The following is a 22019-nucleotide window of genomic DNA, read 5'->3' as shown; positions in this document are numbered from 1 at the left end:
GAAAGCGTCGTCTTCAAGACTACCCTGAGAAAGCCTAATGTCCTCCTCCATCGGAGGCAGAATGCTCCAGAACACGAGACACACAGGAACCCCAGGGAGCCCTTCTTGGGGAGAGGAACACCCACACAGCATCGGGGTTCACCGTTGGGCTGAGAAGCTGAAAGGGCCAGCACCGTCAAGGTCGTGTGCGCAACGCGGGACTTGTGACGTTGCGTCCACGCGGCTGGATCCCCGGGTACCGGGGAAGCAGAGCAATGCTGTCCTGCCCCTCACGGGGAGCACGGCCTCATGCACGCCCTCGGGGGGGTTTTCACTCCCGGAGGCGGCCAGCCGCCAGGAGAATTTACTAAGCACGGTGCCCCAGAGGGTGGGGTGTGCTGCCCCTGGGCCGCAAGGAAAACCCGTTTGGGGCAGAAATTTGCATGAGGCCATGCATGGGAAAGGCGGACGTGTCAGCGGGACACCGGCGCCCTCCCCCCGCCCCCCGTGGTTCTTCCTAGACACCGCATGTTGCACAAACCTAAAGTGCCCTGCCAGGCTGCCGGCCCCACTTTTCCAACCACATCCCCTCACGTCCTGTGTCTGCGCCCCAGGTTGGTCATTCTCGCCGTGTTTCCCACGTTTTCGTTATGACCGTGTCGGATAAGGTGATCTCTGCCCGGTGGCGGGGACTCACCGACAGCTCAGGGGATGGTTAGCATTTTTTTTTTTTTTTTTTTTGAGGGATACGGTATGTTTCAGTTAAGGCACGAGCACTGGTTTTCTGGACACCACGCGATCGGTGCGTGGTTAATAGACTACAGCGTCAACACACAACTTTTGTATGTCCCGGGAAACCCAACAATTCGTCTGACGCACTTTATTGCACTTCCGCTGGACCGAAACCCACAGTATCTCCAGTGCATGCCCGTGTCGGCTCAGGGGTCGGCTCGAAGCCCAGGCATGTGGGCTTGGCGAGCGCGGGCTGGATGATGGCGTTGCTTTGCTCGCATACAGCGTGTGCTCCCGAGCCCGTGGTTGCCGTCTCTGATTAGGAATCCGCTAGCCCTGAGGGGGGAGCCGCAAGGCCCCCAGACGCCAGAGCGCCACGAACAGAGAAAAGAACAAAATAGAGTTCGCATCTCGGGCAAATAGAGACAGACGGACAGACCCTAAGAAACCACAGAACAAGGATGTTGGAAAACTGACCACTGCCCAACGTGGTCCTGGGAGAGGAGTGGCACGTGTGTCAGAGAGGGGAAACCCCAGCACCACTTGGCCTAATTTCCGGGGTACGCCTGAAGGTGGCCTCCTGGAGGGCCCCGGGATGCCACGGCAGCGCCCAGGGTGGGCACCCAGCTGCCCGTCACGCGTGCGGGCCCACACTGGCTCGAAGAGAGCGCCAGGGAGGCATCTGGAAAGTGAGGGAGTGAGTGCCAAACACCTCCTTCGAGGGCCCTCTGCTCCTTCCATCCCTGTGGGAAAAGCCAGAATAGAAGCAGCCCCAGGAACCGTGGCCTGGGGACAAGCAAACGTGCGGTGGTTTCATCGGAAACAACAGTATCTCTTCCCCGTTTTAGTGGTTTTCTCTGTGGATCGGACATGCCCAGTCCTACCCCACAGACACGGTACTTTCGGGCTTTATGCAGCTCTGGGAAAGTGTCATAGGTCATCCTGCTGCTGCCACAGCCCCAGGCGAGGGGATGCCCCACGGCAGCCACGGCACCCGCCCACAGCAGCCACGGCTGCAGCTAAACCTGAAGAAGCAGATCCCAGGTTCCGGGTCCTTCTTCCTCTGAGGATTCGAGCACACGTCTCTGCTGATCACCAGCGTGTGCTTTCCACTGCCGCCTCCAGGAGCCGCGAGGCTGGGTGTCACCAGCGGGGGCGCTCCGTGGATGGGGGAAGGTGGACCCTGCCCCGCGTCCCCCCCCACCACCTGCGCCCGTGCTCCGTGTCAGCATCGCAGCAGCTTGTCGTTGAGCCTGATGACGTCGCTGACAAACGTGTCCGTCCCGATGAAGTCCCCCGCGATGATGTTGGTGCACCGCACGCCCGGCCCAGGGCACTGCTCACGCACCCACGCGCGCAGGTACGGCAGGTTGGGGAGCGTCATCTTCTCCAAGGACTCGGACGGGTGCGCCAGGATGTACGTCAGGTTCTCTGTGAGGTTGATGCCAGCCACGAACAGCCCGCCTGGAACAGGAAGGAGAGGAAGCTGGTGCCACGGCAGTCAGGTTCCCCCACCCTCGTGTCCACACGCTTCTGAGCACAGACTCTCAGAGCCGCGTGCAGATTAGGGTTCCGACGGCAGGGACACACGTGTCCACATCAGTGCCAGACTCCTGCCACCCAGCATGGGGACAGATAATGTCCGCAGGGACGTGCATGTCTTGATTCCCGTGTGGTGGACGGAATAACGTCCCCAGAGATGACCATGCCCCGACCCCCCACATGACGGGCACACTCATGTCCCCACAGACGTCCACCCCTTGACCCTGAGCGGCGGACACACGAATGTCCCCAGAGATGTCCCACGTGCTGGACGGAATAGTGTCCCCAGCGACGTGCACGTTCCACCCATGTGCTGGACACAATAACCACTATTTGTCACAGCGGCAAATGGACACTCACACACCGCGTGTCAGCCAGTAGATTTCGGGGGGGGGGGGGTGGCCCAGAATCCTCAGACACATCGCAGAATCTCTGGGAGGGGCTCAGCCCCTGTGTGGGTGGGAACCCCTGGACAAAGGTGTGGGAGCCCCCCACCCCCACCACAGGCGGGTTGGCAGGCGGCCACGGTCAGACGTTCGGTGTCTCCGCCGACGGTTTTCCTTCTAACCCTCAGAGCGCACGCTTGTCAACCGGAGAAACACGAGAGCGCGAGATACCACGTCCCAACCTGCTTCTCGGGTGGCCTTGGGGCCGGGCCTTATGTCCGCCGCTCGGGTTACACCATGGCTTCTGAAACAGGTTTGTGAGCACACAGAGGCGTGACGGTGCGAGCAGGAGGCATGCTCGGAGTGTGTGGGTGTGTGTGGAGCCTGTGTGTGTGTAGAGGGCGCGTGGGTGCGTGTAGAGCGCGTGTGGGTGCGTGTGCAACGCGTGTGGGTGTGTGTGAAGCGCGTGTGGGTGCGTGTAGACCTCGTGGGGTGCACGCAGAGCGTGTGAGTGCGTGTGGATGCTTGTGGAGCGCATGTGGGTCGGGCACCGCCCGCGTGGGCGCGTGTGCAGCACGTGTGGGAGTCTGTACCGCGCGTGTGGGCGCGAGCACGCGTGTCGCACAGCTGCAGAGCAGAGCCGGGACAGGGCGTGGACCCGAGGCTCCGCACCTCGCTACCGATACCACAGGTGCGCGTCCCCGTACGTACACACACGTAGCTGTCTCCTGGATGTGCGTACGTGCGTACGTGCGTACGTGCGTCTGTACGTGACGTGGGGAATTAAAGCAAAAAGGAAACGCAGACCCAATGGAATTTCTTACAACCCGCAGCCCACTGACGATCACTGGACGGCGCTCGCCGAGTCCGCGATTTCTCCGGGAACGTCCTCTGTCCTAACGTTCAGGCTTCGCTAGAGGGAAAAGCACCCGTAGCCTGACGCCAGCCGGGCCTCCAGGATCCCTGAGGGTCCCTGATCTCCCTTAGCGTACGACTAAAGCCCTTCTGGGCGCTTCCCTTGACCTCACCGCCCCCGGCTCACGAGTGTATAACCAGCCTGTCCTCCATCCCAGAGCAGCACTTCCCGCCCACGGCCCGGTCCCTGCGCTTTAATAAAGCCACCTGTTGCACCAAATACGTCTCGACAATGCTCGCTGGGCTGCCGGCTCCGAGCCCCAACATTTTCCACATCAGCCCGGACCTAAGCGGCCCTGGCAGGACGTGTCTGGCCCAGGCCAGCAAACTCCCTTGCGATAATTATGTAGACAGGCGTCCTCCCGCTGGCACCCAGGCCGTCCTAGCAAAGGGGACGCTGACCCTGTCTGTTCCTCGTCAAATACACGCAGGGGCTTCTCCCGAAGTCATTTCCCGGGATAACGGCCGCGATCATCGGAGCCAGCTGTGGTTAGTCTGCCTCGGACGGGGACTTTCTGGAATGTTCCCAAGCAGCTGTGAAAACAGCACGCGTCCACTGTGGTGGAAAACCCCACGGGGTCTGCTCATCTGTCCGAGCCTACGAGGCTTAGAGTCCATCGGGAACCCCTTTCCCTGCCTTCTGGGGCGTCTCTCCTCTTTTGCCTCTGCTCCTTATTTTGCACCACCATGGGTGGTCCAGTTCCTGGCCCACCACGGGTTCCTGGCCCAGCTCGGAGCCCGGGCTCCCCCTCCCCTCCCGCAAGGAGCAAACACCAGCCCCGGACTCACAGCGCCCACTTCAGAGATCCCTGCTCGACAGTGGGGAACAAGCTGATTGACTTTCAAATGGACACAAACGGAATATAATTCGGTATTTAAACGAATTTAAATTTGTCCGTGTACTTAAGATGCACCTGTCTTTAGACTCATGAGCCTTAAATAACCACGCTGCATTTCTATTCGGGCTCACTGAAGGTGAGGTCAGGTCGTGTTATCTCTGTCGCAACTGGTCAGCAAAAAGACGACCTAAAATGATGCTTGATTTCTGTCTCCGTTTTCACGGGTGTTGTTAACATAGCTTGCAAAGTCTGTGGTGACCCGAGACTTTTAAAGCTTTGCTGCGATGACAAATTGGACTGAATTCCTTGGACATCCAGACCTTTCCCTAATAGGACGTGGCCCTGAAGCATGGATTGATTACTGAACGTAGGTTTGTGGTTTTTTGGCTTCTTATTGCAGAGAAACTCAGGGCATTTAAATCTGCTGGAAAACATGCTTTGTGCTTAAATGTTTTCATTTAATTTGTGCTTTAAATTTTAGATTCATAAATCTGCCATCTAGAGACTTCTGGCTGAACAGTTTGCAATTGGTTACCAGTTAATTTCCACTGGAGACTGAGGTTTCTAACACGAAAAATTCTGCTAAATGGGGCGCCCGGGTGGCTCAGTCGGTTAAGCGTCTGGCTTCGGCTCAGGTCATGATCGCGCGGTTCGTGGGTTCAAGCCCCACATCGGGCTCACGGCTCTCAGCACAGAGCCTGGAGCCGGCTTCACATCCTCTGTCTTCCTCTCTCTCTGTCCCTCCCCCACTCACGGTCCTTCTCAAAAATACATAAACATTTTTGAAAATGCTGCTAAATGTAATTAACCCTGATGGAAATCAGGGAAACAACACTGGATGAAAAAAAAGGTGTAGAGGGTTTAAGAAGGGAAATCTTTGGAAAGGAATTTTGTGTGTGGTCAGGACTAAAGTTGAAATGCATGGATTTTTCTTATGTGTATTTATTTTGATGGGGCGCCTGGGTGGCTCAGTCGGCTGAGCATCTGACTTCGGCTCAGGTCACGATCTCGCGGTCCGTGGGTTCGAGCCCCGCATCGGGCTCTGGGCTGATGGCTTGGAGCCTGGAGCTTGCTTCCGATTCTGTGTCTCCCTCTGTCTCTGCCCCTCCCCCGTTCATGCTGTGTCTCTCTGTCTCAAAAATAAATAAACGTTAAAAAAAATATTTTGAGAGAGAGAGAGAGAGAGAGAGAGAGACGCCCCACACTGTCAGCACAGAGCCCGATGTGGGGCTCAAACTCACAAACTGTGAGATCATGACGTGAGTTGAAACCAAGAGCGGGAGTCTCAACCAACTGAGCCACCCAGGCGCCCCATAATGAGGGGATTTTAAAAGTACACTGGTATAAGTTTGAAATTCTGATTTCTCTGTTATAAAAAAGGACTTTTTTTGGATTGTTAGCCTGCTTTTGATAAGAACATGTAAACAAAGGTTTTTGTTTTTTTTTTCCTGTTACCTGCTAAGAAAGCCAGTTTCTACATTTTCTGTTTATCAGGTCTTTGATTACTTAAATCTCAGTGTTAAAAGAGCTAAGTTTTGCTAATAACTGCATAACCCTACACACTTGCCTTTGCAATCTTTTATTGCCTCCTTGGTTAAATAAATAACTTTGTGATGGTAGGTAATCCTATTAAGGCGTGTGCTTTGTAACTTCTTTAAGGCTTTTTAAACAAACTTCCCCAAGATTTAAATTGTAAATAAAGTCTTTCTGACCAATTAGATTTGCTTCTTTGGTACCTTAGGTGACTCAGGAAGCATCATTAAATAAAGAATAGGTCTTAGGGCAAATGCTAGAACTATTCTGGAGACTCTGCAATTCCTAAAGTGTTGTTTTGTTTTTTTTTTTTAAAGTTTATTTGCTTTTTGCACCAGCGAGCTTGAGCAGGGGAGGGTCGAAATCAAGAGTCGACACTCATCCGACCGAAATGACTTAGCCGCCCAGGTGCCCTGAAATTCCTAAAGTTTTAACGTTTTGTTATGAGGCCATCGCTTGATATTCTGATTACTGCTGTGTTCGGTGTCACAGAAATAGCCGAATTTCCCTGCCAGCTACGTTGTAATCTCTCACCAGATCTTTAACCGTGTCCCTTTCCGAGTCTTTCCTCATTTATCGTTATTCTCTTGTGACAATGGGTTTCATCTGCAAGGGAATTCGTAAAAAGGCTTTTGACAAATACAGGTTTTTGACATGGGTAAAATCCTAAAACTGAAATTGGTAAAAATTCCCAGAACTAACCAAAAATGTTTGCTTTTCCAGATTAAGGAAACTTTCTCCTGAGAGATCTATGAGTTACAGGAATATGATAAAGTTTTAATTTGTGAACAGACTAAAGCTTCTAACTTTTCTCTCTCCCTGAACCCTCTGAAATTCACAAACCCTCAGTGAGTCTTCTTTCTTTCCTGGCAATGAGAATCATTTACATCAGTTCGATAAGAACCCGTTCTTGTCCCAGGACGCCATTGGGACCACTGGTTATTTTACGAAGGCTTTGACCGGAATGTCCTATTTGCGAGTGACCTGTGTAAACTCACGTAGGACCAGACAGCTCTAAGGAACTAAGGCTGACTTTACGAAACACGGAGCCATCGAGCCCCTTGGAAACGTTGGCCGGGTACCTGCTCCCAGAGCTCCCAGCAGCCTCACCAGGCGAGTACAGGTCACTTCCTGGCAGGTGCAGGAACCTCAGGATATTTGGGGACCTCGTGACCAGGAGTTGGCCCCATTCTACAGGTACAGCAGGCAGGTCTGACGGAAGTACTTGGCTTGGCTTCTGGCCTGGAGAAGCTATGCTTGGTTCAGTTGAGAGATTGCTTACGAAATTCGCCAAGCAAATTTTGAAAAATCTGTATGGCTTATCACTATTCCTGCTGAGGTGATGTAAATAATTAGGCCAAGTTTATTAGCACTGGATTCGGTTTACAAACAGATGAGTCTTGACTTGGCTACTTCTCCAAATGAGGGTAATTGCAGGGAAAAATTATGTTTCAACAACACGTCTTTGTAAATACTAATTTTTTTATTTTTATTTTTTTTTAGTTTTTTGGTTTTGTTTGTTTGTTTCTATTTTTACGTCTAGATTGAGAGAGAGAGTTGGGGGGAGGGGGCACAGGGAGAGAGACTGAGAATCCCCTCAGTCGGTGAGTTCGAGCCCCGCGTCGGGCTCTGTGCTGTGCCGACAGCTCAGAGCCTGGAGCCTGTTTCGGATTCTGTGTCTCCCTCCCTCTGACCCTCCCCCATTCACGCTCTGTCTCTCTCGGTCTCAAAAATAAACGTTTAAAAAAAAAAACCCAAAGATCTAAGTGTCAACATTGTTCAGGGGGGAAAGATGTGGGAAACAAAGGCAGAAATGCGGATTAAATGTCCTTATAACCTGCGGCCCTGGGCGAACTCTTGACAGCCTCAGAGTGAAACATCTCTCCAGCAACTCCCTACCCTCTTAAAGTTCATGCGTTGCTAGAGGGGAAATGACCTTAGCTTGACAATAGCCAGGCCTCCAGCCTCCCGAGTCCTCGTTAGCATAGGAAAGTCCTTCTGGAACTTCCTTCCCTTCACCTCCCCCACCTCCCAAGTATCAGTCAGCCCTCACAACCCCGTTCCGCCCACAGTCCTGTCCCCCCCGCGGTAATAAAAGCACCTGTTTGCACCCAAGACAGCGCAACAATCCGTTCTTTCTTGGCCGTCGGCTCAGAGCCCCAACACTTCAAACCGCGTCGTGTGTATGGACTAATCTGTACCTCTGAGCATCCGTGCACACATGTACACGTACCCACGTACAGACACGTGCGCACACAGCCACACACGTGTCCGTATATGTTACGCGCGCGCACACACACACACACACACGCTACACGACTTCTAAAGTTCTTCCCTAAGAGCCGAAAGCAAACCTGTGAGTGATAACGTGTGTGTGCGCCCTGCAGGTGCCATGTGTGACCGACCCACACTGCTCACCTGGGCGGCCACACCTCTTCATGTGCTCCAGGTAGTGGATGAGCTCCTGGGGTTTCACCTGGTCCCCCCACCAGTAGGGGATCCCAGGCCACAGCTCCCTGTGCCGGCTCACGACACTCGCCTCCTCGTAGGACAGAATGACCTGCTGGCCGCGTGTCCACAGCTGGTTCAATGTCGGCACCTCCTGGAGAGGAAGGAGGAGTAGCGGGCACCTGAGAGAGACTGGTCGGGGAGTGTGAGAGACTGATGGTGGAGGATGGGGGTGAGAGACTGATGGTGGAGGATCGGGTGTGTGAGAGAGACCTGATGGTGGAGGATGGGGGTGAGAGACTGATGGTGGAAGATGAGGGTGTCTGAGAGAGACTGATGGTGGAGAGAGGGTGAGAAAGACTGACGGTGGAAGATGGGGGTAAGAGACTGATGGTGGAGGATGGGGGTGAGAGACTGATGGTGGAGGATCGGGTGTGTGAGAGAGACCTGATGGTGGAGAGTGGGGTGAGAGAGACTGATGGTGAAGGATGAGGGTGAGAGACTGATGGTGGAGGATGAGGGTGAGAGACTGATGGTGGAGGATGAGGGTGAGAGACTGACGGTGGAGGATGGGGGTGAGAGACTGATGGTGGAGGATGGGGGTGAGAGACTGATGGTGGAGGATGGGGGTGAGAGACTGATGGTGGAGGATGAGGGTGTCTGAGAGAGACTGATGGTGGAGAGAGGGTGAGAAAGACTGATGGTGGAGGATGGGGGTGAGAGACTGATGGTGGAGGATGGGGGAGTGTGAGAGACTGATGGTGGAGGATTGGGGAGTGAAACAGACTGGTGGTGGAGGATGAGGGTGAGAGACTGATGGTGGAGGACGAGGGTGAGAGACTGATGGTGGAGGATGGGGGTGAGAGACTGATGGTGGAGGATCGGGGTGAGAGACTGATGGTGGAGGATCAAGGTGTGTGAGAGACTCATGGTGGAGACTGCGGTGAGAGAGACTGATGGTGGAGGATGAGGGTGAGAGACTGATGGTGGAGGATCGGGGTGAGAGACTGATGGTGGAGGATCGAGGTGTGTGAGAGACTCATGGTGGAGACTGGGGTGAGAGACACTGATGGTGGAGGATCGGGGTGTCTGAGAGCAACGGTGGTCGGTTATCAGCGTGTCTGAGAGACGCAGGGATGTGGCATCATTGGGGTGCCTGTAGTAGGGACATGAGGGGGGGGGCAGGCAGCATCTACAACTGCTCCTTGGCCTCTGGAATGTCTGTGACCCAGACAGAAGTGTTACCAACAGCACCCTGAGCTCACGCTGACCCCCCAGAGGCCACGCCCCTTGAATAGCCAGGTGTGTCAGGAAGGTCAAGCACGTGTTACTACAAGGACCAGGGCTCGAAGGACCAGTGATTTTGCACGTGGACCTCCCACCCTCTTCCGTCTCCCCTCCGTGACGTTCCCTCTGGAGACTCAGCCTGGCGGTCTGTCCCCTAACAGCTGCTCCTGCCGCGTCCCCTCAGAAGCCCCAAGCACCCGGGTGCCCTGGGTCACAGCAGCCCCACCGTCTTGTTTTGGCCCCAGACCAGGCTCACAGGACGAACTTGGAGAAACGCCCAACAGAGTGATGTAAAATGGACCCCAAATGGATACGGAGTTAACTTTTCAGCTTCCCGGAGACCCAGGGAGGGTCACTCCAGCCGTCGCCAGCAAATGGCACCAATTATCTGGATCACAAAGACCAGGTGTGTTGTGGGCTCGACCGTGTCCCCTCTGAATTCTTAAGCTGAAGGCCTCACCCCGATACCCCAGAACATGGCTGTATTTGGAGGTGGGGTCTTGAAGTAGATAATGAAGGTAAAATCAGATCATTAGGAGAAGCCCTGATCCAATAGGACTGGAGAAGGGCGGATGAAGACACAGACGTGCCCAGAGGGACGACCACGTGAGGACACAGGGGGAAGACGGGTCTACACGCCCAGGAGACAGGCCTCGGCCCTGCCTGGACCTCAGACTCCCAGCCTCGTCCCCGCCTGGACCTCGCACTCCCAGGCTGTGTACGTGGCACAGCGGTGCGAGGGGCACTCTGTGGGCGGGGGGTGGGCAGTGGTCTTTCTCCTTGGGCGCATCACAGAGACCACTCCAGCAGTGCCCCCACCCCCAGCACCGGAATTATCTCACCATCATGCACAGCAGAAGCAAGCACGCAGGGGAGTCTACAATCATACTCCTGCCCCCCACCTGCGCCAAAGGGGCCCTTCCCACCCCTCGGGGACACAGTGTGTCCCCAAGGATGTTGTTGATGAATCGTACTCCTGCCCCCCACCTGCGCCAAAGGGGCCCTTCCCACCCCTCGGGGACACAGCGTGTCCCCAAGGATGTTGTTGATGAATCGTACTCCTGCCCCCCACCTGCGCCAAAGGGGCCCTTCCTACCCCTCGGGGACACAGCATGTCCCCAAAGATGTTGTTGATACAGGCCACTAGGTACTCATGCAGGTTGTCCGTCAGGCCGTCGAAGTCCCTGCAGGCCAGGATGACCACCTCCTGGGGGTGGCTCTCCAGCCATTCTGAGATCTCCGTGAGGGTGTCCTGCACAAGAGAGAGAGGGGCTCAGTCGGACCGTCCCGAGGGGGGCCAGGAAGCTGAGGACACTCCCACAGGCCCAAGGGCTTTCCGCAAACAGAACCCACTGGGCAAACGGGCCTGGGTCCTGGGCCAACAAATAGCCAATGCAGCCTCACCAACGACCGCCGGGCCGCCAGCCATTATGCTCGGGGAGAAGCATATGCTTGCGTGTGTGTGTGTGTGTGTGGTCATGTGTGTGCACCCTCACTGCACAGGGCACCGTGTGTGCAAAGGTGTGAAGTCTGCAAGTGCGGGAACACGCAAAGCCCGGCAAATGGCATGTGGAGTGAGGTCCCCGGAATGGTGTCACCCGGGCCCAGGCGTCCTGGACGGCAGGGGGGAGTCAGGCTGAGCGGGACGGTGACTCCTCATATTCGGACTTCAGAGCCACGCAGCTTGTGGCGGAGGAGACAGTGCAAGACGCCCCAGGCCCCAAACAAAGGCAGGAAGACAAGCGGCCCCAGGTTTGCAAAACCCAGGAGGTCAAGAGTCGTAACCTCCGGACTGCTGGACCCCACAAGGGTGCGCATCACCGCGTGCAGGCCTCCCCGCGGCAGCGCTCCAGCACCCCAGCCCCTCCCTGCGCCAGCCGCCCCGCCCCCCCCCCTCCGCGACCTCGCACTCCTCCCCTCCCCGCTTCTCCCGCGCCCCCCCTCCTCAACCCCGTGACCCCCTGCACCCCCCACACCTCCACCAGCGCAGTCGAGTACACCATCCCCCTCCCCCGCCCCCCACCTCCCCTCCCACTCTCCCCCCACCTCCCCCTCCCCCTCCGCCCCTCCCCCCTCCCCCTCCCCTGCCCCTTCCCCCCCCCCCCCCCCCCCGCACCTCCACCAGCGCAGTCGTGTACACCATGTGCACGAAGTGCAGGTTCTTCTCCGAACCCTCCGGCATGTGCGCGACCCGCAGGTCCAGGTACCGCACCCCGGCGTCCAGCTGCTCCGTGACACCCAGCACCTGCGGACAGAGCTCCGTCGTCGCTGCTGGGGGCCGTGGGGCTCCCGCCTCGGCTCACCGCCCCCGTCCAGGGCTCGCGGTCCGGCCGGAGATGCCCCCCTCTGGGCCACGCTGTCTGAGGTCGAATCGAGAGCTGTTCCAGGTGCCGGCTGCGGTCCGGACGCCGCGCACGCCTGGCACTCGGGCACATGCTTTCGGGTGGCACTGGCCACGGTGAGCCACAGACGGAGCCTGGGGAGGCCCTGTCCTGCCGTCCACGCCCCCTCGGCGCTGCCCTGCAGGGTCCCGCCTCTCCCCCTCGCCCGGGGCGGGCACCGGGAAGGAACGCTCTCTGGGCCTCAGCAGCCCTGAGCCAGGCCCCCAGGGCCGCACCCGCACCCTTGGCGGTCAGGATGCGCGGAGGAGGGTCAGCGGAGGTGGGCACCGTCCCCACGCCGCAAACAGCAGGAGGACAGGCAGGAAGGAATCCCATCCAGAGAGGGTAAAGGAGGGAAAGGCCGCACCCTCCCACACAACGTGACAATGGAAAAAGCGAGAGTTAACGTGAAAGTAATTTGTACATCCTTGCGGCCCTGCAGGGAGCCAGGGTCCCTCCTGTGAGCCCCCCTGTGGAAACATGCAGCACTCGGGTTCAGGAGGCTACCTAGAGGCTTGCGTGTCCCCTACTGTGTGTGCGTGGGGCGGGGGGCGAGGTCCAGCCAGGTGCGCCCCCCTCTCCCCCCACCGTGCAGAACCACCTGCGAGGGGCCTTGACGCCCAGGTCGGCCCTCGCTCAGGGACCCCAAGCTCTCTGCAGGAGCGGACTCCGGGGAGAGGAAAGCACCCAGCTGGCTACTCCCCGGGGCACAGGCTTGTGCCTCAGGTGGGCTGAGGTCGTGGACGGACAGGACTGAGAAGTGAACGTTTTCTCCCGTGAAACACCCCTTCCCACGCGTATGGTGTCTTTTCAGAACGTAAACTAGGTGCTCGTGGTGTCAGCATTAATAAAGCCGTGGGATCTGAGGAGGTCGTCACAGGACGCACGCGCGGTCTGACCGCCCAGGGAGGATCCCTGCCTACACCTGGGGATGCAAGGAGGGGGCTGCGGCCGAGAACCTCCCTGGAGCTGGATGGGGCGTTCCTGCCCCTTCCCCTCGGTGTGTGAGCTACAAACTTAACATGATGCCCTCCCCGGTGCTTCTTCCCTGAACGGTGTGCATTGGCGATGACACCGTGTGACCTGGGGCGTTCTGCAGAAACTCAGGGTGTGCACACCTTCCCGGCAGTGGATGCACCCCATATGCTTTCCTGTGGCCGGGGCTTATGAACCAGCGGTTCTGGTTATTTCCTCAACCGACTCCCTGGAGGCACCCAGACTTTACAACAGCATACCCCCCACCCAGACCTCCTCATGGCCCCCAGCACCATGAGACCCCAGCACCACGGGGACCCAGCACCACGAGACCCCAGCGCTGTAAGGCCCAGCACAAGGAGACCCCAGCACTGACAGACCCAGCACTGTGGGGACCCAGCACTGTGGGACCTCAGCACCGTCCAGGACCCCAGCACTGCTGGGACCCATCACCACTCAGGACCCCAGCATCACAGGCCCCCAGCACCATGGGACCCAGGACCACGAGACCCCAGCACTATAGGGCCCAGCACAAGGAGACCCCAGCACTGAGAGACCCAGCCCTGTGGGGACCCAGCACTGTCCAGGACCCCAGCACTGCTGGGACCCATCACCACTCAGGACCCTAGCACCACGGGACCCCACCACCACGTAGGACCCAGCACCACGAGACCCCAGCACTGAGAAAACCAACACTTTGGGGACCCCAGAACCGTGGGACACGGCACTGTGGGGACCCAGCACCCAGGATGCTAGCACTGTGGGGACCCAGCACCCAGGACCCCAGCACTGCGTGCCCCCAGCACTGTGGGACCCCAGCACCGTCCAGGACCCCAGCACTGCTGGGACCCATCACCACTCAGGACCCTAGCACCACAGGACCCCACCACCACGTAGGACCCAGCACCATGGGGACCCAGCACCATGAGACCCCAGCACTGAGAAACCAACACTTTGGGGACCCCAGAACCGTGGGACACGGCACTGTGGGGACCCAGCACCCCAGCACTGTGTGCCCCCAGCACTGTGTGCCCCCAGCACCGCCCAGGACCCCAGCACTGCTGGGACCCATCACCACTCAGGACCCCAGCATCACAGGCCCCCAGCACCAGGGGACCCAGAACCACCCAGGACCCCAGCGCTGCGGGGACCCAGCTCGGTGGGACCCCAGCATCTTGGGACCCCAGCACCGCGGGACCCCATCTCCGGGACGGCAGCGAACCCGCTGACCCCTCCCGCAGGGCTCTGTGGTGACATTTCAGGCTGGCCAGTGCAAGCACCTCACACAAGTAGGGAATCTGGTTTCTCCACATTCCAGACAGGCAGGTCCCCAGAGGGATTCCTGCTGCCCTCGTGACTTGAATTCCTGCTGCGCAGCGATTACAAAGCACAGAGCCCGGGACTGGGGCCTCCGGGAACCCGGAGTTTCCAATGCACACGTCCAGGGAGCAGAGAATTCGGACCCCTGAGCCCTCCACAAGCGGCGGTGGGGGGCTGGGCTGCTCCCCAGGTGGGTCCTGCGTTGCTGCCAGAACCTGGAACCATCACGTGCCTCTCCTCCCTCACTGACACTGTGCGGTGACGGCCATACGGCCAGCTGCCTGCCCCTCCCCCACCGGGATGCCCCAGGTCACCCTGGGTCTGCTCTCCCCACCCCCCCACCGGGACCTTCCGGGTCACCCCACCCCCCACCAGGGTGCCCTGGGTCTCCCTGAGGCTGCTCTCCCCATTCCCCAGCAGGACGCCCCGGGTCACCCTGGGTCTGCTCTCCCCACCCCCCACCGGGAACCTCCAGGTCACCCTGGGTCTGCTCTCCCCACCCCCCCACCGGGACCCTCCGGGTCACCCCACCTCCCACCAGGGTGCCCTGGGTCTCCCTGAGTCTGCTCTCCCCACCCCCCACCAGGACGCCCCGGGTCACCCTGGGTCTGCTCTCCCCACCCCCCACCGGGACCCTCTGGGTCACCCCACCCCACACCAGGATGCCCTGGGTCTCCCTGAGTCTGCTCTCCCTACTCCCCACCAGGACGCCACGGGTCACCCTAGGTCTGCTCTCCCTACCCTCCACTGGGACCCTCCGGGTCACCCCACCCCCCACCGAGACGCCCCAGGTCACCCTGGGTCTGCTCTCCCCGCCCCCCACCGGGAACCTCCAGGTCACTCTGGGTCTGCTCTCCCCACCCCCCCACCGGGACCCTCCGGGTCACCCCACCTCCCACCAGGGTGCCCTGGGTCTCCCTGAGTCTGCTCTCCCCACCCCCCACCAGGACGCCCCGGGTCACCCTGGGTCTGCTCTCCCCACCCCTCCACCGGGACCCTCCAGGTCACCCCACTCCCCACCAGGGTGCCCTGGGTCTCCCTAAGTCTGCTCTCCCCCTCCCACCAGGACGCCCCAGGTCACCCTGGGTCTGCTCTCCCCATTCCCCACCAGGACGCCATGGGTCACCCTGGGTCTGCTCTCCCCACCCTCCCACCAGGACCCTCCAGGTCACCCCACCCCCCACCAGGGTGCCCTGGGTCTCCCTGAGTCTGCTCTCCCCACCCCCCACCAGGACGCCCTGGGTCACCCTGGGTCTGCTCTCCCCACCCCCCCCACCGGGACCCTCCAGGTCACCCCACCCCCACCAGGGTGACCTGGGTCTCCCTGAGTCTGCTCTCCCCACCCCCCACCAGGACGCCCCAGGTCACCCTGGGTCTGCTCTCCCCACCCCCCACCAGGACCCTCAGGGTCACGCCACCCCCCACCAGGGTGCCCTGGGTCTCCCTGAGTCTGCTCTCCCTACTCCCCACCAGGATGCCCGGGTCACTCTGGGTCTGCTCTCCCCACCCCCCACCGGGACCCTCTGGGTCACCCCACCCCACACCAGGATGCCCTGGGTCTCCCTGAGTCTGCTCTCCCCATCACCCACCAGGACGCCACGGGTCACCCTGGGTCTGCTCTCCCCACCCTCCACCGGGACCCTCCGGGTCACCCCACCCCCCACCAGGACGCCCCAGGTGACCCTCAGACTGCACATCACCCGGACCTTCCTTTCCATGTACACCCTACCCCAGGACGACCCCCCCACCCCAGTGCTCACAATGCCCTCGGACTCTCAGGAACAGAGGCCTCGGCAGGGAGTTTGAGCAAACCCCAATCAGACAGGAGAGACTGACCCCTCCCAGGACGTGGGGATCCGGCCCCGCCCTGTCCCTCCCTGAGCATTCAGGGCAGAAACCTGTCATTGTGGGTTCTTTCTCCTCCTTTTCAAACGTATGCACGTCTCTAAACAGGCCTCTGGACGACGGCACGGCCCAGAGGAGGTTCCCCAGGACTGGGGGCTCTGAAGTGGGGTCCCGTGCGGGCCTGCCTCCAGCCGGCAAAACACCTCACAAAGACACGGGGACGTGCGTTGTTTGTGGCTGCTGGGCTGGGTTGGCCGGACGTCTGTTTTCAATAGTGTTTCCCCTGCCAGGGAGGGCACCCACCCGGCAGATGGCACTGATCGGCCGGCCCCAGGGCCCCGCGCCCCTCACCTGGGTGGTGGACCACTTGAGCACGAAGGGGCGTGTGATGCAGGGGAGGACCTTGCCCAGCAGCTGCAGCAGCCGGGACTGGCTCTGTGCAATGGGTGACTTCTTGTCCAAGCAGTACGTCATGGTGTCGTGACTCCCTGCAAGCAAACCCGAGGGGACTTTGCACCCGGGAGCCCCCTCCGCCGGGCGCCCCGGGAGCCCCCTCCACCAGGCGCCCCGTGCCTGGCGGTGGGTACTGCTCCAAACTCGTGCCCACCGTGCCGATGGGACAGGGTCGTCCAGGACCAGGGTGGCCCTAAACCTGGGTGTCCTTGTAAGGGACACAAGAGGAGAGACACAGACACAGAGGAGATGCCACAGGACACCACGCGGTTCCTCGCGGGGAACACCGCCCCTGGTTTCGGGGACCTTCCCGTGCCAAGCGATCCTCATCCAGCAGAGCCACCAACGTGCCCCCCTGACCTGGAGAAACACCCCCATGTCCGTCTGCACTGACGTCCGTGAAGGTTTTCCAGAAACTCTTGAAGAAGAAAGGGGCACGTTTACTGGGTGCGAACGTTCGCATGTTGTACAGGGACGTCCGTATAAATAAGCACAAATACGTATAAATAAGCGAAGCTGCCAGAATCGCTGAGACCCGGTGCTGCCGATTCCACAGATCCACGCATCAGAGCGCTGACTTCAAAGACGGACGCAGTTTTGCGCATCTAAGGTGTTATAACGGAGGCGTTCTGCTCGCTGGACAAAGTCAGTGAGCACCGAGATCGGGAGAGATTCCTGGGCCCTGTGTCCCATCCAGCGGAACCCACGATGTTTACAGGCTTAGCTGGAAAAACGAAGCCGTCCTGCTCTGTCGGAATGTGCCAGGAAATCTTTCTGAGGACAATCCCGAACGCAAACGTATGAAAGGAGAAGACGGAGGCTGGAGGCAGCAGAGAAAAGAGAAAGGGATTCCCCCTGGGGCTTCCGGAAGGAGCCGGGCCTGCGGGCACTGAAAGGTCACACCCGTGCAGATTTCTGGCCCCAGAGCTGTGAGTTCACACAGCTGTTTGGAACCACACAGATTGTGGCCCTTTGTTACAGCGGCCCCAGGACACTTTCACAGCCACCTGGACACGGCGCCTTGGGGACTAGGGGCCCTTTCCCCTGTGGTGCTGGGGCGTCCCCTACCGCCCACAGCTGCCCCCCGCTCCCTGGATCTGACCTCTAAGGGAGCTACTCTCCCACACGCTCCCCAGAGGCCACCTGCTTCTGCGGGGCACGGAGGGGAGGGGACGGGCCTGAAGAAGGGCATGCCCTGGGCCCTTGGTGGCTGTTCGTCCCAGAAGAGTTCCCTGCAGATCCCCTGGAACCACCCGGAAACCGCCTCCCACAAGGAAAATGGCCCCAGGGCAAACTGGAAACCCTGTGATTCGGATCACCAGGGAGTGAGAGCACAGTGACACCTCTCTCCTCGAGTGGGTGTGGCCAGGGGGTCCTGACACCGATGATGGGGGCGTGGCCATAGGGCATGACATGAAGGCAGAGGGCAGTGGGAGGGCTCCCCTCCCACCACCTGGTCAAGAGTCCGAGACTCAGGATGCGCCTGGAGAAGCTTGCGATGGGGAAGTGGACGGTCCCAAGCCCAGTGACAGTCCTCACTTACATACACTCCTATACGAATGTCAGCGGAGGGCACACAGCCAGTAAGACGATACTGTGGCTCCATATTTGCTGATACAGAAAATGCAGACAATATTATGCTCAGTGAAAACGTAGATCAAAAATTGTACCGTTGGGCCTTCTTTTCGTTTATAGTATATATCTTTATATATAAAAATGGATTATCCCTATATGTAAATGGATTCACATATATATTATAATATAGAACTATAAACTGCAGGCAAATCTATATACGTCACAGACAATGTAATTTTTTTTAACTTACACGTTTGCATTTGTCTGCAATTATTATGTATTGGCTATATGAGTTTTTTGTGGCTCCCTTAACAAAGTGGGAGGCTTCAAAGAACAAAAATTAATTGTATCCCAGCTCTGGCGGCCAGAAGTCTGAGATCCAGGCAGGGCGGGACCACTGAGATCCAAGGGGGCGGGACCAAAGTCCCTCCAGAGGCTCCGGGGGAGGGTCCTTCCTGCCTCTTCCAGGCTCGTGGGCCCGTCCTCCTCATCTCTGCCTCTGTCTTCACGTGGCTTCTCCTCTGTGTCTGTGTCTCCCCTTCTGTCTCCTACAAGGACACCTGCCATGGGATTCAGGGCCACCCTGACCCAGGATGGGCTCACCTCAGAGCCTTCATTTACTCACATGGGCAAACACCCTATTTCCACATAAGGCCCCGTTCTGAGGCTATGCGGGACGTGAGTTTGTAGGCACTGGTCAGTGCCTAGAATCGGGTTTGTGTGGTCACCCCTCGGGCCCAGCGGGGACACAGCCTGACGCCCAGGGACTCTCTCTCTCGTCTGTGAAGTCATTCGGGTGTTGGGACTCGGGCCACTGTGGGAGTCCAGCTGACAAACAACAGACAGCCATCTGGGAAATAACCAGACTGGGTCCTGCCCCATCAAGAGAAACTGCATTCGAATCAAGGATTTAAACGTTTTTGAGAAGTCTTCGTAAAATCCCAAAGGAAAGCACTAGGACAGGGTGAAAACGTGGCTCAATCTGAAAAACTACAAAAATGTACCCAGGTGAGAAACCTGCTTATTTTTGAGGGAGGATCTCCAGATACCGCACGTGCACGGACGTGGAGACACGGAGTGGGTCCACTACAGCCCTTCGTTTTTGCAAAAACGAAAGGCTGGTAATGCCCACATGCTCATCAGTGGGGAGCGGCGGCCACTGGTCCCGGGGCCACTGGAGCCGCAAGGGCCCAGACGGAGCCCAGCAGGACTCAGGGCCACCAGGTCGTGCCCCGCGCAGGCCTGGCAGGCGTCCCGGAGAGAGGGGTTCTGTCCCCAGGAGGGGGGTTCTGTCCCCAGAGAGGGGGGGACTCTGTCCCCAGAGGGGGGATTCTGTTCTCAGAAGGGAGGGTTCTGTCCCCAGAGGGGGGGTTCTGTCCCTGCTGCCCCTCTGCCCTCAGCCCCTCTCTCCCTCCCCTGCACTCCCAGCCCTCCTAGACTGGGCCTGACCTGCCAGCCAGCTGCTCTGGCCGCACCAGACCTAGGGTCCCACAGGTCCTGTGATAGGGACGGCTCACGGCCAGCTGGCGGCTTGAGGTGCCCCGCAGGAACGCAGTGCTCGGTCCTTACAGCTGAAGGGCTAGCGGGTCCCTACACAGAGGGACAGACTGGCGGGGGAGCAGTACCCCAAATCCCTATGCCATCACATCTCCCCTCAGCCACACTCTCTGGGACTGTGCACGTGCCTGCTGGGCCACATCAGAATGAAGGAGACGGAGAAGGGAAGACGGTCATTTGGTGCATGTGTGTGCATGTGGTGTGTGTGTGCCTGTGTGTCTGTGTGTACATGCATGTGCATGCGTATGTGTGCCTGTATCATGTGTACGTGTGTGTGTATCACATCCATGCGTGTGTGCCTGTATTGTGTGCACGTGTGTGTATATGTGTGACTGCTATGTGTGCGTGTGTGCACACATGCGTGTCTGTATTGTGTGCGTGTGTGTGCCTGTACTATGTGCATGCATGTGTACACGTGTCTGTCTTATGTGCATGTGTGTCTGTATCGTGTTCTCGCATGCATGTGCCTGTACTGTCTGCGTGTGTGCACGCATGTGTGTCTGTATTGTGTGCATGCGTGCGTGTCTGTGTACGTGTGTGTGCACGTGTGCACATGCGTGCCTGTTTCTGTGTGCATGTGTATGTGTCGGTCTTGTGTCCATACGTGTGTGCGTGCGTGTGTGCATGTGTATGTGTGCTGTATTGTGTGCATGCGTGTGTGCCTATACTGTGTGCATGTGTGTGCACGCATGAGTGTCTGTGTTGTGTGCGTGCGTGTGTGTACCTATATTGCGTGCATGCATGCATGGTTCCTGTGGTTTCTGTGCACTCAGGCCCCACCCCATGGCCGGCCGCGCGCCCCTGGGGGACGCAGAAGCCCTCACCTGGGATGGACAGGTGGTGCAGAGGCACGTCCCAGAGCAGGGGGCACAGCGCCGACATCCAGTCTGCATTTGTGCCGCAGCTCTGGAAGTTGCCAGAAGCGCTTACCTGTCCGCCCATCAGGGGCCACTCGCTGCGACCTGAGGAAGGAAACAAAGTTTTGCGGACGTAAACCAAAGGGCCCAGAGCCACTCTCCTGGGGGGCGCTGGTGAAGCGTGCATCCTACCCCCTGCTGGTGCCCCCTGCTCCAGTCTTGCGCTAATCCCTCCACCACCACCACCCCTGCCGCGCAGAGGGGCTCACACGCCAGTCGGCCAGGTCTGTGGGTGCAGGGCTTCAATCCTGGGGGTGGTGGTGCCTTGGGGGCCCAGGTCAGCACCCTGCCCTCTGCCTCCCTGGGTTGGGGTGCTGGGCTGTGGTGCAGGGAATCTGAGATCTGTTCCCACGGAAGCCAGCGCTCCCTTAGAAAGCAATGGGGAGACGTCTGGGGCTGGGGGAGAGGAGGGGGTATCTCCTGGTCCTTAACCTACGGCCCTGGCCACTGTCTTCCCAGCATCTGCCAGGTGAGGAACACGCATGGGGTGTAATTTACTCTCAGGATAAGCCGATGAGGTGGGCACAGGACATTGCCTGCCCAGAAAAGGAGCCCCAAAGACAGGAGCCCATCCTGGGTTGAGCTGTGTGACCCGCGACCAGATTCCCACGTGGCCCCTTCCCCCAGCACGTCTCCAGCCGTGGAAGCTCTGTATGTACAGTGAGGGGGTCAGACTTGGCTTCCCTGGAAATAAGCCACTTCACCCTAAGGGTTATTTTGAGCGGAAGGAGACTGAAGAAAAGCAGAAACAAGAAAAACTCTCCTCCCTCCTCGTCTAACCCTAACCCTAACCCTAACCCTAACCCTAACCCTAACCCTCGCCTGCAAGCAGGCATAAATTTCCCTCTGTGCAGCCGTCCCCTTCCATCCCCTGTACCCGGAAGGGGAGGGCACCCCCCCTAGGTCTGCACAACTAGCCTCAAGGAGTAACACTGACCCTGCCCTCAGCCTCCCCCAGCCGGCTACCTTCTCGGGACTTAGGGTCCCTACAACCCCCAGCCCTTTCACTCTGGCTTGTCAATTCCACACAGATTCATCAACCTTTGGTGAAATGGCAGATAAGGCCTAACGTCCAACTGTCTCCCTGGGTCCACTCCTCTTCTGGGAAGGCCTCTACAAACATCCAGAATAAACCCTGTCCCCTGTCCATCTGTCTTCTGGCATCTCACTTATTTATTTATTTATAACGTAAGCTGTGCACCCGACATGGGGCTTGAACCAACGACTCCGGGGTCCAGGGGGCATGCTCCACTGACTGAGCCAGCCAGATGCTCCCCTCTGTGGTCATCTTATCTAATTTTATTTTTAACTTTATTTAATTTATTTTGAGAGATA

General features: G+C 58.5%; 1 protein-coding gene across 1 annotated transcript; it reads right to left on the bottom strand.

Annotated features, from left to right (window-relative positions):
* Positions 1 to 245: 245 nt before the first annotated feature.
* On the bottom strand, positions 246 to 20724 carry LOC122235454 (PI-PLC X domain-containing protein 1-like). The gene is made up of 6 exons (XM_042975018.1): positions 20592 to 20724; positions 16534 to 16670; positions 11778 to 11906; positions 10758 to 10913; positions 8345 to 8528; positions 246 to 2175 (listed from the first exon to the last, which is right to left on the bottom strand). The coding sequence occupies exons 1-6, from the start codon at positions 20707 to 20709 to the stop codon at positions 1937 to 1939; spliced, it is 963 nt and encodes a 320-aa protein (XP_042830952.1). The 5' UTR covers positions 20710 to 20724; the 3' UTR covers positions 246 to 1936.
* Between the last annotated feature and the right edge of the window lie 1295 nt (positions 20725 to 22019).

Source organism: Panthera tigris, chromosome X (assembly GCF_018350195.1).
Source record: "Panthera tigris isolate Pti1 chromosome X, P.tigris_Pti1_mat1.1, whole genome shotgun sequence".
In the NCBI taxonomy this organism is placed as follows: Eukaryota; Metazoa; Chordata; class Mammalia; order Carnivora; family Felidae; genus Panthera; species Panthera tigris.
This window is presented reverse-complemented; position numbering and strand designations above follow the sequence as displayed.